This window comes from Agelaius phoeniceus, chromosome 11 (assembly GCF_051311805.1).
Source record: "Agelaius phoeniceus isolate bAgePho1 chromosome 11, bAgePho1.hap1, whole genome shotgun sequence".
NCBI classification, from domain to species: Eukaryota; Metazoa; Chordata; class Aves; order Passeriformes; family Icteridae; genus Agelaius; species Agelaius phoeniceus.
This window is the reverse complement of record NC_135275.1, coordinates 6,498,213-6,511,129: the sequence shown is the minus strand read 5'-3', so window position 1 is coordinate 6,511,129 and position 12,917 is coordinate 6,498,213. Positions and strand designations below refer to the sequence as shown.

General features: G+C 64.3%; 1 protein-coding gene across 1 annotated transcript; it reads left to right on the top strand.

The window, feature by feature from the left end:
- Nucleotides 1–1,887: 1,887 nt before the first annotated feature.
- MST1R (macrophage stimulating 1 receptor) lies at nucleotides 1,888–9,458 on the top strand. Its single transcript, XM_054640198.2, has 20 exons — nucleotides 1,888–3,105; nucleotides 4,301–4,489; nucleotides 4,570–4,695; nucleotides 4,773–4,943; nucleotides 5,129–5,298; nucleotides 5,387–5,564; nucleotides 5,651–5,796; nucleotides 5,904–6,065; nucleotides 6,208–6,301; nucleotides 6,406–6,633; nucleotides 6,713–6,859; nucleotides 6,936–7,095; nucleotides 7,177–7,269; nucleotides 7,346–7,579; nucleotides 7,663–7,743; nucleotides 7,816–7,997; nucleotides 8,071–8,180; nucleotides 8,276–8,441; nucleotides 8,521–8,657; nucleotides 8,734–9,458. Exons 1-20 carry the CDS (start codon nucleotides 1,888–1,890, stop codon nucleotides 8,999–9,001), a joined length of 4,260 nt encoding a protein of 1,419 aa, XP_054496173.2. The 3' UTR covers nucleotides 9,002–9,458.
- Nucleotides 9,459–12,917: the final 3,459 nt, after the last annotated feature.

The window sequence follows — 12,917 nt, the reverse complement described above, 5'->3', positions numbered from 1 at the left end:
GTTGAGTCTTGTCGCATTCCTGTATGTTCAGTGGGGTGGGGGGATGACCAAGCTGGGCAGGAAGTTTGCTCCAAGTTTGGTACGGTGCAGTCCAGCCCCGGGGATCTGCTGGGAGCCAGGAAAGCTGCCTGGGAGTGGTGCGGGGCTGCCGGGGTTGTGCTGGCAGGAGGCGGCGCTGACTGGAGATTGGGAGCGGCAAAATCCCCGGGCTGAGCTGGCCACGGCCAGCTCATGTCGAAACCGAGAGGCGCAGCCGGAGGAAGAAGCTCTTGGGTAAGGCCCGGAGCCAGCAGAACTGCCGGGCCTTGCACAACACGGGGCGGGAGCCTGGGGGGCCGGGGCTGGTGAGGCGGCAGGCACAGGGCACTTTCGGCAGGCTCAGCCGCTCCTGGGACCAAAGTCCCTAGCACCGCGCTCACCTGGAGGAAAGGTTCATGTGCAAAGCTGGGGTTCACGGGCCTGTCTGAGGGCAGCAGGGCACTTGGAGGGCAAATCCATGCATGGATCAGGATGTAAAGAATCTCCCCACATCCCTACGAACTCTGCAGTCACTCCCAGAGGTGCTGGCACCTCCTGCCACTGCTGGCAACCAGGGAGGAAAGGGACATGAGACATAGAATGGGCACAACAGAAATAACCCTCACAGCTGCCCTGGCAAAGCTGTGGCTCCCCCAGCCCTGCTCTTTTCTCCCAGCTGGAAACTTCGGTGCTGAGCCTGCTGCACCCTCAAGGTGCCCTTTTGGCCTGGAAGCGAGCAGCGAACGGGGTGCTGCCGCGGGAAGCGGCAATTTCCATTCCATGTGTCGGGGTGTCAGCTGTCCCTGTGGCAGCGGGGCTGGGTGCTGCGGCCGAGGGCCACGGGGTACCGGCATGCAGGACCCCACTCATACCCAGGGATGCTGCTGGCAGCCACCTCCCAGCCACGGGGAACCCCCGACGGCCCCCCGGACCTGCGGCGGGCAGCGAGGCGGAGCGCCAGCCCTGCATCCGTGTTCCGATCAGCGGCCCCGACTCAGACCCGTGCGCCTCTCGGGCACCGTGCCCAGCCGTGCCTGTCTCCCCGGCAGTGCCCAGCGGAACCCCGATCTCCTTGTCCCCCGCACACCCCCGGGCTGCGTGTGCCGGTGCCGGCCCTCGGGGAGCCCCGGGCGGTGCGGGGGCAGGACCCGCCCACCCCGTCCCGCCCCGTCCCGTCCCGCCTCGCCTGCTCCGTCCCGGCCCCGCTCCGCTCCGCCCTGTCCCGACACGGCACGGCACCGCACGGCACGGCAGCGCCCAGGTGAGCGCCCTGCCGCTCGGCACCGCTCGGATCGGACCGGACCGGACCGGACGGATGGGGCGGGGGCAGCCGGAGCCAGTGGAGATCCCGGACCTGGTGAGCTGCGGCGGGGCCGGGGGTGGAGGCCGGGGATAGTTCGGGGTTCCAGTCCTGGGAAGTTGGTGGGGGCCTTGTCTTAGTCCCGCAGGGATCCCCAGTCCCCGTTGCTGTCCCGGGGGCAGGGAGGGTCCCTATCCCAGTCCCCGGAATGGGTCATTGCAGGGCAGAGATGCCCCGGGGTGACAGGCAGCGTCTGTAGGTGGCAGAAGGCAGGATTTGTCCCTCTGCCACAGGCAGCTTGGCATCACCTCCTACTCATGGTATTTCGGAAGAAGTTTGGTGTGACTGATCCTCCCTCGGCACTACCCATCGTCATCTGGCCCTTGGGAACCCTGGCAGCCCCAACTGACACCCGGCTGTGGCTGTGCCCGGGTCCTCACCTAAAATAAGTGTGTAAAGCCCTTCCTTTTTTATTTTGGCAGATGCAATGGTGGCCCATCCTCCATACGTTCTGAGCCTGCTGGGTGCTGGGCACCATCGATAACTCTACACCAGTGGCACTGCACAGCATGGGCCTGTCGTGCTGTGTGTGCCTCTGGCTGCTGCTCGCCCTGGCCCTGCTGGGTGCTGGTGCCTGGCAGTGTCCCCGCATCCCTTACAGCTCCACCAGGAACTTCTCCATCCCCTACACACTGCCCAGCCTCGATGCTGGCAGCCCCATCCAGAATGTTGCTGTCTTCACTGACTCCGATGGCCCAGTCGCTGCCTTTGTGGCCGTCCGCAACCGCATCCTTTTGGTCAGCCCCGAGCTGCGCCTGCTCTCCGTCCTTGTCACCGGCCCAGTGGGCAGTGCCAACTGTGAGATCTGTCACCTGTGCCCAGCCACCACAGATGGCCCTGAGGACACGGACAATGTCCTGTTGGTGCTGGACCCACTGGAGCCATGGCTGTACAGCTGTGGCACGGCACAGCATGGGCTGTGCTATCAGCACCAGCTGGAGGTGCGGGACGGTAAGGTGGCCATCACAGCCACACACTGCCTGTACTCGGCCACGGGCAACAGCCCTGCCTTCTGCCCTGACTGTGTGGTCAGCCCACTGGGGACCAGTGCCACTGTGGTGGCCACCTCCTACGCCTCTGTCTTCTACCTCGGCTCCACCATCGACAGCAGTGTGGCAGCACGGTACAGCCCACAGTCAGTGTCCATCCGACGCCTGAAGGGTACCTTGGATGGCTTTTCAAATGACTTCCAGTGGCTGACGGTGCTGCCACAATACCGCGACAACTACACCATCCACTACGTGCACTCCTTTGCCGACGGGGACCACGTGTATTTCCTGATGGTGCAGCGGGAGCGGCCAGGATCAGCCGCGTACCACACACGCCTGGCGCGGCTCAGCACCCACGAGCGTCACCTCCGCCGCTACCGCGAGCTCGTCCTCGACTGCCGCTTTGAGTCCAAGCGCCGGCGCCGGCGCAGCGGCGAGGAGGATGCTGAGAGGGACATCGCCTACAATGTGCTGCAGGCAGCCCACACTGCCCGGCCCGGCGCACGGCTGGCCCGCGACCTCGGCATCAACGACACCGACACGGTGCTCTTCGGTGCCTTTGCCGAGAGCCGGCCCGAGAGCCCGGTGCCACAGGAGAACTCAGCCGTCTGTGCCTTCCCCCTGCGCCTCCTCAATCAGGCCATGGAGGAGGGCATGAAGAAGTGCTGCGGTACCGGGCACCAGCCGCTGCTGCGGGGGCTCAGTTTCTTCCAGCCGGTGGAGTACTGCCCACACAATGTGAGTGCTCCACCCTGCGCCGCATCCCGCCTGGAGACCCTGGGGGTTGGCTGGGATGTGGGAAAGTGGATTCAGGAGCTGGGAAACACTGGTGTAGCGGGGTGGATAGTGGGTGGGGTGGGGTAGGGCAGGGCAGGGCAGGGCAGGGCAGGGCAGGGCAGGGGGAGAGCAGCATCACCCAGGTGTGAGTCAGCCCAGCATCCACCCACTACCTACTGCGGGGGCTGCTGTGTTCTGGCAGCTGCACCGAGGAGGCCGGGTGAGGGTGGGGATCCTGTGAGCCCCCCATGGTACATATGCTATCACATGGGCACACTGCCACTTGTCATGCATTGGGCCAATTCCTCTCCTGGTATGGCCTGCCCGGCAGTCTCGACTCCGGCCCCCGTGGTGACTGTCCCTGGACCCCAGCCACCCTCTCCATCTTGTTTATGTGTGGGGGGTGGGAAAGCCACGGGGCCTCGGTGCTTGGCAGGCTGGATGTGTGAGGTGCAGGCTGCTCCTGCCTTGTCCCCCAGGCCCAGCCACCGCCTTCTCTGGGCAAATAAACCACAGGCGGAAGTGCAATTAGTCACCGGGGTTCCTCGTCTGCCACGGCCGCGGGGCAGGAACACCGTGTCCCAGGTACAAGCCCCGGCACGGCCAGGATGCAGATGGGTGGGCACCCTGGCAGGGCCCCCTCGTCCCAGCACATGACATGAGTTTTGGTGTCTTCAGCCAGGCTCAGGGCAAGGTGCAGCCAAATCCCCTCCTCTTCCTGCACAGGGCAGACAGCTCACTGCCGCTGACTCACACTGTAGCACGAGAAACTCAGAGGGGACCTGAGCCCCTCCGCATTGGGAGTGTCCAGTGGGGACCCCATGGCTCCTGGTGTCCCTCTTCCACCCCAGCCCCTTGCTGAGCTCCAGGGCTCAGGGAACACTGGGGTTGGAGTGAGCATCCTGTGGTGCCAGCACAAGTAACTATATCCAGATGGGGTGGGAAGGGAGGGCAGGATCTGACGCCAGATGAGGGACTGAGGGAAGGCCTGCCAATGTGGTTTATTCTCCAAAATTTTCCCAGCCTGGAGGGGAACTTAAGCAATCTGGTGCTGCCCCAAAATATCTCACAAATCAAGCTAGTGCCTACCTGTGAGGGTGTGGGAGTCGGGGTGCCAGGGCCAGCTTCAAGTCACTCACCCCATGTTTGGCCACAGGTGAACCTCTCAGCACCAGTGGTCAACACCAGCTGCTGGGATCAGCCCACCCTTGTCCCTGCTGCCTCCCACAAAGTGGACCTGTTCAACGGGCAGCTGACAGGTGTCCTCCTCACCTCCCTCTTCGTCACTGCCATGGGAGACGTCACTGTGGCCCACCTGGGCACAGCAGAAGGACGCGTCTTCCAGGTGGGATGGGGGGTCGGGTGGGATGGCAGGTCCTGGCAGGCTGTGGGGTATGCTCAGCACCCTGCTCTCCCCTGCTGCAGATGGTGCTCCAGCGCTCCAGCTCCTACCTTCTGACCTTGTCCAACTTCTCCCTGGGCGAGCCAGGGCCAGTGCGAGGTGCCATGGGGCTGCAAAGCCGCTCGCTGTTCTTCACTGCTGGCACCAAGGTGAGTGGGGGCTCTGAGGGGCATAGGGTGGGCATGGAGCTCCATGTGTCCCCCTCACCTCCACTCTCCGTCCCCAGGTGTGGCTCCTGAACGTCACTGGCCCTGGCTGTCGCCACTTCTCCACGTGCCAGCGCTGCCTGCGGGCCGAGCGCTTCATGGGCTGTGGCTGGTGTGGGGATGGGTGCAGGCGCCGCCACGAGTGCCCCAGCCACTGGGTCCAGGACAGCTGCCCGCCCGTCCTCACCGACGTAGGTCTGCGCTGTGTCCCCCTGCTCCTCACAGCTCCAAGCACTCGGATGGGGAGGGACGTGGCAAATGGGGTGGCGTGTGGTGGGACCCCCTCCCTGGGATGGGTGTTGTGTTCCTCAGAAAAGGTGTTTCTGGACCCACAACAGTCACTGCACTTTGGGGTGACACAGTGCCTCTCCCACAGTTCCATCCCCGGAGCGCCCCGCTGCAGGGTCGGACACGGGTGACACTCTGTGGAATGACCTTCCGCTCCCGCTTGGACCCCGACCCCGGCCGCAGCCCCCGCGGCGCCTGCCGGGTGGCAGTGGGACGGCGAGGCTGCACCGTGCTGCCAGAGGAGAGCGAGAGCATCAGGTGTGCAGCGGTGCTGGGAGAGAACAGCTGCAGGGAGGGCTCTGGGGCTGCCCCCGGCCTAGGGCTGATCCCCATCACTGTCCCACAGACCCCTGCCCACCTCACGCCGCAAGGAGTTTGTGGATGTGCTGGTGTGTGAGCTGGAGCCGGGGGGCCCGGCAGCCCTGGGGGGCCCAGCCGACGTGGTGCTCACTGTGGAGGAGCCTGCCAGAGCCTCTGGCTTCCGAGTCTACGGCTCCGCCACCCTCGGCGGCTTCGTCTTTGTGGTACGGTTCCACACTGGCAGTGCCCCTGGCAGGGTCGGGGAGGGTTTGGCTCACTCACCCATCCCACTGACCCCATCTCTGCTCAGGAGCCCCACGTCAGTGCCCTGCACCCCCCGTTCGGCCCCCGGGGGGGTGGCACCCACCTCTCACTCCATGGCAAACACCTCTCAGCAGGGAGCAGCTGGCGGGTGATGGTCAATGGCTCCGAGTGTGCCCTGAGTGGGCAGCCCAGGTACACCCCTGCCCTGCACCTGGCACTGCGGGGTCCCCAGCACGGGACGGGCACGGGGAGCCCCTGCAGTCCCGCTGTCCCCCCAGCCACGGCTGTTGTGTCTCCAGGCAGGACAATGGGACAGTCCAATGCACGGCTCCTGCCGCCGGCGGCCTGGGCGCAGCCTGGGTCGCCCTGTGGATCGACGGGGAGGAGTTCCCGGCCCCCGTGCCCTTCCAGTACCGCCCTGACCCCGCCGTATCCGCCATCGTCCCCAGCTGCAGCTATGAGTGAGTGCGTGGGCTCCCTTACCCGGGCTGAGGGACAGCCCTGTCCTGCCACTGCCCTGGCTGGGCTGAAAGAGGTGCTGGCAATTGCAGGCACCCTGGGGACCATGTGCACCCCGGGGAACCTGACCCCTGCCCACTGTAGGGGCTCGCTGCTCACCATCATCGGCACCCACCTGGACTCCGTGTATCACGCCAAGATCCGCTTTGAAGCCGCTGGTGTGGTTACCCAAGCCACAGTAAGCACCGGAGTGTGGGGCCATCGTCCCCCGGCCCTGCCCACCCCACCTGGGCAATCCCCCGGGCACATCCCGAGCCCAGCTCAGCATCTCCCTGCCCACAGGAGTGTAAGGAACCGCTGGCACCGGACCGGCTGCTGTGCCGGAGCCCAGCCTTCCCCTTCGAGAGCAACGTGGAGGTGGTGCTGGGGAACCTGAGCGTGCTGCTGGACGGCGCCGACGGCCGCTGGCTCTTCCGCCTCCGCTACTACTCCCGGCCCAAGGTGTACCCCTTGGAGCAGGAGGGCAGGCGGCTCCGCCTCAAGCCCGGCGAGGATGAGATCGAAGTGCACGTACGTGGGGCAGTGGGGTGAGCCGGAGCAGGGGTTCCACTGCCAGGACCTCCGAGCTCACGGTGCTCTCTCTGGGCAGCATCTGGGGCTGGATGCCGTGGCCACCTGCATGAACATCACCATGACGGTGGGGGGCCTGGACTGCCACCCCAGCGTCCTGAAGAACGAGGTGACATGCCGCCTGCCCCGCGAGCTGCGCCTGCCCCCCGCAGGGGCCCCCGTGGAGGTAGGAACCCCCCGATTGGGCAATCGCCCGCCCCAGTGTCCCCCACCCCATCCCTGCTGAGCCCCTGATCCTCCAGATCTGTGTGAACGGAGCCTGTCAGGCGCTGGGCTGGGTTCTGTCCCCCCCCACATCGCTGGATCTGGCCGCCAGCCTGGCTCTGGGCACCGGCATCACCTTCCTGCTCTGCTGCATCCTGGCTGCCGTGCTGTTCCGCTGGCGCTGGAAGAAGAGGCGGGGTGAGTGCCGTGCTCGTCGGGCACCCTGATGCCCCCAGACCCTGCCACGCCACCTCGTACCCACCCCATTGCTGCCTGCAGGTACGGAGAACCTGGAGCTGCTGGCACAGCCCGGCCGCAGCGACCCCCCCGTAACCACCCAGCGCCCCGGCGTGGACTACAGAGAGGTGCTGGGTAAGTGGGTGTCGCCGGTGGGTGGCGGGGTGCTGGGTGCTGCCAGCCCTCACCCCGCCTCTGCCTGTCCCGGCAGTGCTGAACACAGCGGGCACTCCCGGGCCCCTGGGGCCCCGCACACGAGTCACCGGCGCCGGTGCCAATGGCAGTGCTGGGGCTGGTGCGGCGGGCGGGGGATCCCCCATGCCCCTGCTCAGGGCCACATCCTGCTGCCTGGAGGATCTGCGGCCGGAGCTGCTGGAGGAAGTGAAGGACATCCTCATCCCCGAGGAGCGGCTTGTCACCCACCGCCACCAGGTCATCGGCAAAGGTGACTCTTTGGCACCCCGATTTGGCTGTGGCCTCACCTGCCCAATGTGTGTGGTGCCAGCTTTGTGCCACCCATCCCTGCAGGGCACTTTGGCAGCGTCTACCATGGCACCTACACGGACCCTCTGCTGGGGGACCTTCACTGCGCTGTCAAGTCCCTGCACCGTGAGTAGCTCCCCCTCCCGTGCGTGCTCCCATGGCACAGCAGCAGCACGGCCACAGCTCGGCTCTCCGCAGGCATCACGGACCTGGAGGAGGTGGAGGAGTTCCTGCGCGAGGGCATCCTCATGAAGAGCTTCCACCACCCGCAGGTGCTCTCGCTGCTGGGGGTGTGCCTGCCCCGCCACGGGCTGCCCCTTGTCGTCCTGCCCTACATGCGCCATGGGGACCTGCGCCAGTTCATCCGCAGCCAGGAGCGGGTAGGGGGTACCCCAAGGTGGGTGGGAAGTGATGGGTGCCAAGGTCTTCATGCTCACCACTCCCATCTCACAGAGCCCCACAATGAAGGAGCTCATCGGCTTCGGGCTGCAGGTGGCCCTGGGCATGGAGTACCTGGCCCAGAAGAAGTTTGTGCATCGGGACCTGGCAGCCAGGAACTGCATGTAAGTGTGGCTGTGCCCCCCAGACCTCCCCCCCAGGGTACCTGCCTGAGTCTGGGGGTGCCCAGGAGTCCCCACCTCCACCTGGTGTCCTGCAGGCTGGACGAGACGCTGACGGTAAAGGTGGCTGACTTTGGGCTGGCGCGGGACGTGTTTGGTAAGGGGTACTACAGCATCCAGCAGCACCGCCATGCAAAGCTGCCTGTCAAGTGGATGGCGCTGGAGAGCCTCCAGACCCAAAAATTCACCACCAAGTCTGATGTGGTAGGCATGACCCCCCCTCCCCATCCCATCCCCCATCTCCATCCTGCCTGTGCACCCATGGCAGCTCTCTCCTCGGCAGTGGTCCTTCGGGGTGCTCATGTGGGAGCTGCTGACACGCGGGGCAGCACCATACGCCGGGGTGGACCCCTACGACATGACCCACTACCTGCTGCAGGGGAGACGCCTGCCACAGCCCTCTCACTGCCCCGACACCCTGTGAGTGCAGCTGGGGTGGGCAGGGTGGCAGGGGCTGTCCTGGGGGCTGCCAGCACTGATTGGGGTGTGGCTGCAGGTACAGAGTGATGCTGAGCTGCTGGGCACCCGCGCCCGAGGAGAGGCCGTCCTTCACTGGGCTGGTGGATGAGCTGGAGCGTGTCCTGGCCACGCTGGATGGTGAGCACTATGTCAACCTGAATGTCACCTACACCAACCTGGACTGGGGTCCTGCCTTTCCCCTTGCTCCCCCGGGGCAGCTGCCTGATAGTGAGGATGACGATAAACATAATGAGGAGGAAGAAGAGAAGGAAGAAGAGGAGGACGACGACACATCTGTGTGCTGATGGGATTCCCTGCACCATGGGGTCTCCCAGACCCCCATGCACATTAGGCACACTCCCCTGAGGAGGGATGCGGTGTGCAGGCAGATGCTATGGGCACCCTCCCTATGGAATGGGTGCTGGAAGGCAGCTGGGTGCCATGGAGTGCTCTCCCATGGCTCACACCCAGACCCTGCTGGCTGCTCCCCAGGATTAGCCCCACACCACAAGATTCTGGGGCTCAGTCCTGCGCTGGCTGAGTGGTGAGAGGCTCAGCCCCACAGTGATGAGTCTGTGCTCTGGGGTCTGGGGCTCAGTCCCATAGTAATGGGTGCTGTAGGTGCTGTGGGGCCCCATACCCAGCAGGTGTTGTTGGGTGACTGGCCTTCCCAGGGCTCCCATGGAGTTTCCAGCCTCTTGGCTGTTCAAATCACTCATTAAAAACTAATTATATTTTTTCCCTGGCTGAGGCTGTGTCTTTGAGGGGCCTGTGCCCCAGGTTGGCAGCACCCTTGTGCCCCTGCATGGGTGAGGTATCTCCCCACCCACTCCTGGGGCACCCACCTCATGGGAGACACTGAGGAGGGGGCACCCACTGTTGCTGTGTCAGTGAAAGGAGGGCATCTGCACAATGGTGCTGCTGTGGCCACCCTGGAACCATCCCCCATTGCCTGCCACACCAGGGCCCCACAATGCACCCTGTGTCCCACCATGGCCCTCTGACCTTGGAATGTTTAGGAGGCTTTTGCTAAAAGTCCTTCTCCCAGCCACATCCAGCCCCTGGCAGGGTGGCTGTGAGGCACAAGGCATGTGAGGGGTACCATGCTCCTGGGCATGGCATGATGATGCCCCTGCAGTCCTGGCATATGGGCCATGTTGCCCCCAGGATTCATGGCATGATGGATGCCTGGGGCATGGAATTGCAGTGCCCATGGGATCATGATGATCCTGGGGTGATAGGTGGCCAGGCATCAGATCAGGATTCTCTTGGGGTTGTGAGTACTCATAGAGCCCAGGGCATGAGATTACAGTGTCCCTGCCACTAAGGTAGCCGTGGGACCACAGGACCTGTGATCACAGTGAGGACATGATGGCATCCAGCCCATCTACTGCTGCTCACCCTGCCTGCCTGCACAGGGTCCAGTGGGGCACACTGCCCCAGGCTGGGGGCTGCTGTCTGGTGACCAAGAGTCATTACCAGCTGCACTTAATGACACCTTTATTGCTTCAGTACTGTGCAGGGGACAGTGGAGCTCGTGGCAGGGGATATTCAGGGCAAGCCCAGGAGGGGCAAGGGATGCTGAAACACGCACGGTGTGTGGCTGTGGGCAGCACTGCTCCTGCTCCATGTCCAGCCACACGGGCCCTGCCGCCAACACTGCCTTTAAATAAAACCCCCTCAGCTGCTCATTAAGCAGTGCTGGAGCCCGGGGCCGTGTCAGCTCCCATCAGCCAAGCTGTCCATCTCCCCCACGCCTCACACCTGCAGGCTTCACCGCCACGTGCCCGAGGTGGTTTTAGTGCAGCTGGGTCCCAGCACCGTGCCTCACTTTCCCCACAGGGCGACTGCTCTGCTCCCCTGGCCTGGGTTTTGGGTGACCATGACCTCCAGTGTAGGTGCTGACCTCACACATGGAAGGCCAAGCAGCACCATTTCGGCTCGTTGCTGAGTTGCTGTGGCAACGGGAAGAGCCTGGCACTGTGTGATTATTAGGGCTGGACCAGCAATGGGAGATGCTGGGCACTGGTGCTGGGGGATGCTGCATGCCTGGGGGACAGCCAGGGTGGCTGACTGGGGCACCAGCAGCTCATGGGATGCAGGGATGGATGGATGGATGGATGGATGGATGGATGGGTCAGTGGAAGGATGAGTGCATGGATGGATGTGTGGGTGCATGGAGGGATGGATGGATGGATGGATGGATGGATGGATGGATGGATGGATGGATGGATGGATGGATCAGTGGATGGATGAGTGCATGGATGGATGTGTGGGTGCATGGATGGATGGACGGATGGACAAGCTGGCACCCTGGCAATTGCCCCCCTCAACATGAAGCAGAGTGGGTGCCCAGGGCTGTGTTTGGGTGGCAGATGCATGCCAGGCCTGCTGTCTGGTGACACAGGGGACAGCTGTGGGAGCAGCCAGTGGGAGCAGGGTACCTGGAGGGAGCAGGGCTGTCCGTGCTGGCACTGGGGTGGCACAGTGAACTGCTTGTTAGCTCACAAGTCTGGTGTGGTTACGGTGATGTGCGTGTGGGCGGCCCCCGCTTTAGGCTGCCCCCCTCCCCCCACGAATGTGCTCGCAGAGATGACAGATTTCATGCTAATCCACATTTATCCTGCCCTAATTACGCTGCGGGAGGTGAGGAGAGAGCGCCCAGACTTCCATGCCAAGGGCTGGCATGTGCCCACCCCTGTCCGATGCTGCTAGCTGGGACTGGCACTGGCACTGTGCCCACTGCCACGGCGCCAGGGACAGGCAGGTGACCTCTCAGGGTGGCACCTTGCATGGCACTTGGCACCCCTGCCACAGCTAGGGGTGCCTTAGAGGTGCTACCGGGGCACCCACAGGTGGGCACTGGGTGGTGGCACCCTGAGCTGCTGTATGGCTGGGCATGGTTGGTGCAGCACCGGGCTGAGCTGTGGGCAGGTGAGGCCGTGCCGGGCCGTGCCACGCTGTGCCAGGCTGTGCCAAGCCTCTCGTGCCGTGCCCATCCGCCACGGCTGCGGCAGAGCAGCCGGTGTCCCATCCCGGCAACGCGCCGTGCACACACAGCACTTTAAATGTTTTATTTGGGGAAAGTGCTGTCGTTAGCAGGCATTAATTATTAAAATCGGAGCCATCTATAAAACATGAGTGGCCGCGCGCGGGGCTGCGGGTGCCCAGGCAGGGCAGGGCACGGTCCCGCCACCGGCACCGCCCGGGACCCGCTGCACGGCGTGCGCCGGTGATGCCGCAATGGCCCCTCGGCAGCGGCTGCGGGCTCCTGCCGGCAAAGGGCGGGCAGCGAGTGCCACGGGGTGGGGGCTGGACTGGGGACGGGCAAAACTGTGCTAAATCAGTGTTTGGGTGAGGCGGTGGTCGCCGGTGCCAGCCGTCCCGGTGAGGGGTGGCAGCAGGCAGCAGGCAGCGCTGAGCTGTTTTTAGCGGCTGCCGGTGCTGGGGAGCGGGCGTGAAGAGCAGCCGCCGCGGCACCGACGTGCCATTTTTAGAAACCGGCAAGTTTTGCTAATGATGCCTGTGAGCGGCGGGGGGGCTGCCCTGGCACCCCCAGTCCCTGCTGCCCACACCCCGCAGCCAGCCCTGGCCCTCTGCCCTCCCCGCCCGGCCCTGGAACCTGGAACTGGGGGCACCTGCACAGCCCGGGGCACCCCCGCACCCACCTGAGGCTCTGCTGGCCCCCGGAGAGCTTTGGTGTACTTGGGGAGCTTCAGGAGCCCCTGGGAAGCTTTGTAGCCCCTGAGGACCTCTCCTGGTCTCTGAGGAGCTTTGGTGGCCCTTGGGGAGCTTTGGTGGTCCCTGGGAATCTCTGCTGTCCTCTGGGGATATCTGCTGGCCCCTGGGGAGCTCTGCTGTCCTCCAGGAAGCTTTACTTTACCTCAAAGCCTTCCAGGCTATAAGGCACATATTTTTCTCCTTTCTCTGCCCCTGAGACAGCACTGGCATTTAGCTGGGGAGGCTTGGCCCATCCCAGCACCCACCTAGGATCAGTGCCAGCCATGTCCAGTCCTGGTCCTGGTCCTCTCCCTTGGGGACAGTTCTCTCCCCGAGCCTGAGCCCTGAGCAGCCTCCCTGCACCCTAGTCCCTGTGGCTGCAGGTGCTGCCAGAGACCCAGGGGACCCCCAAAGCTCTTTCAGTGGGAAGGGGAGTCAAACCCGGATGTCATGGCACCACTGTGATGCAGGAGTACGCTGTGGAAAACAAGCCCCCTTTTC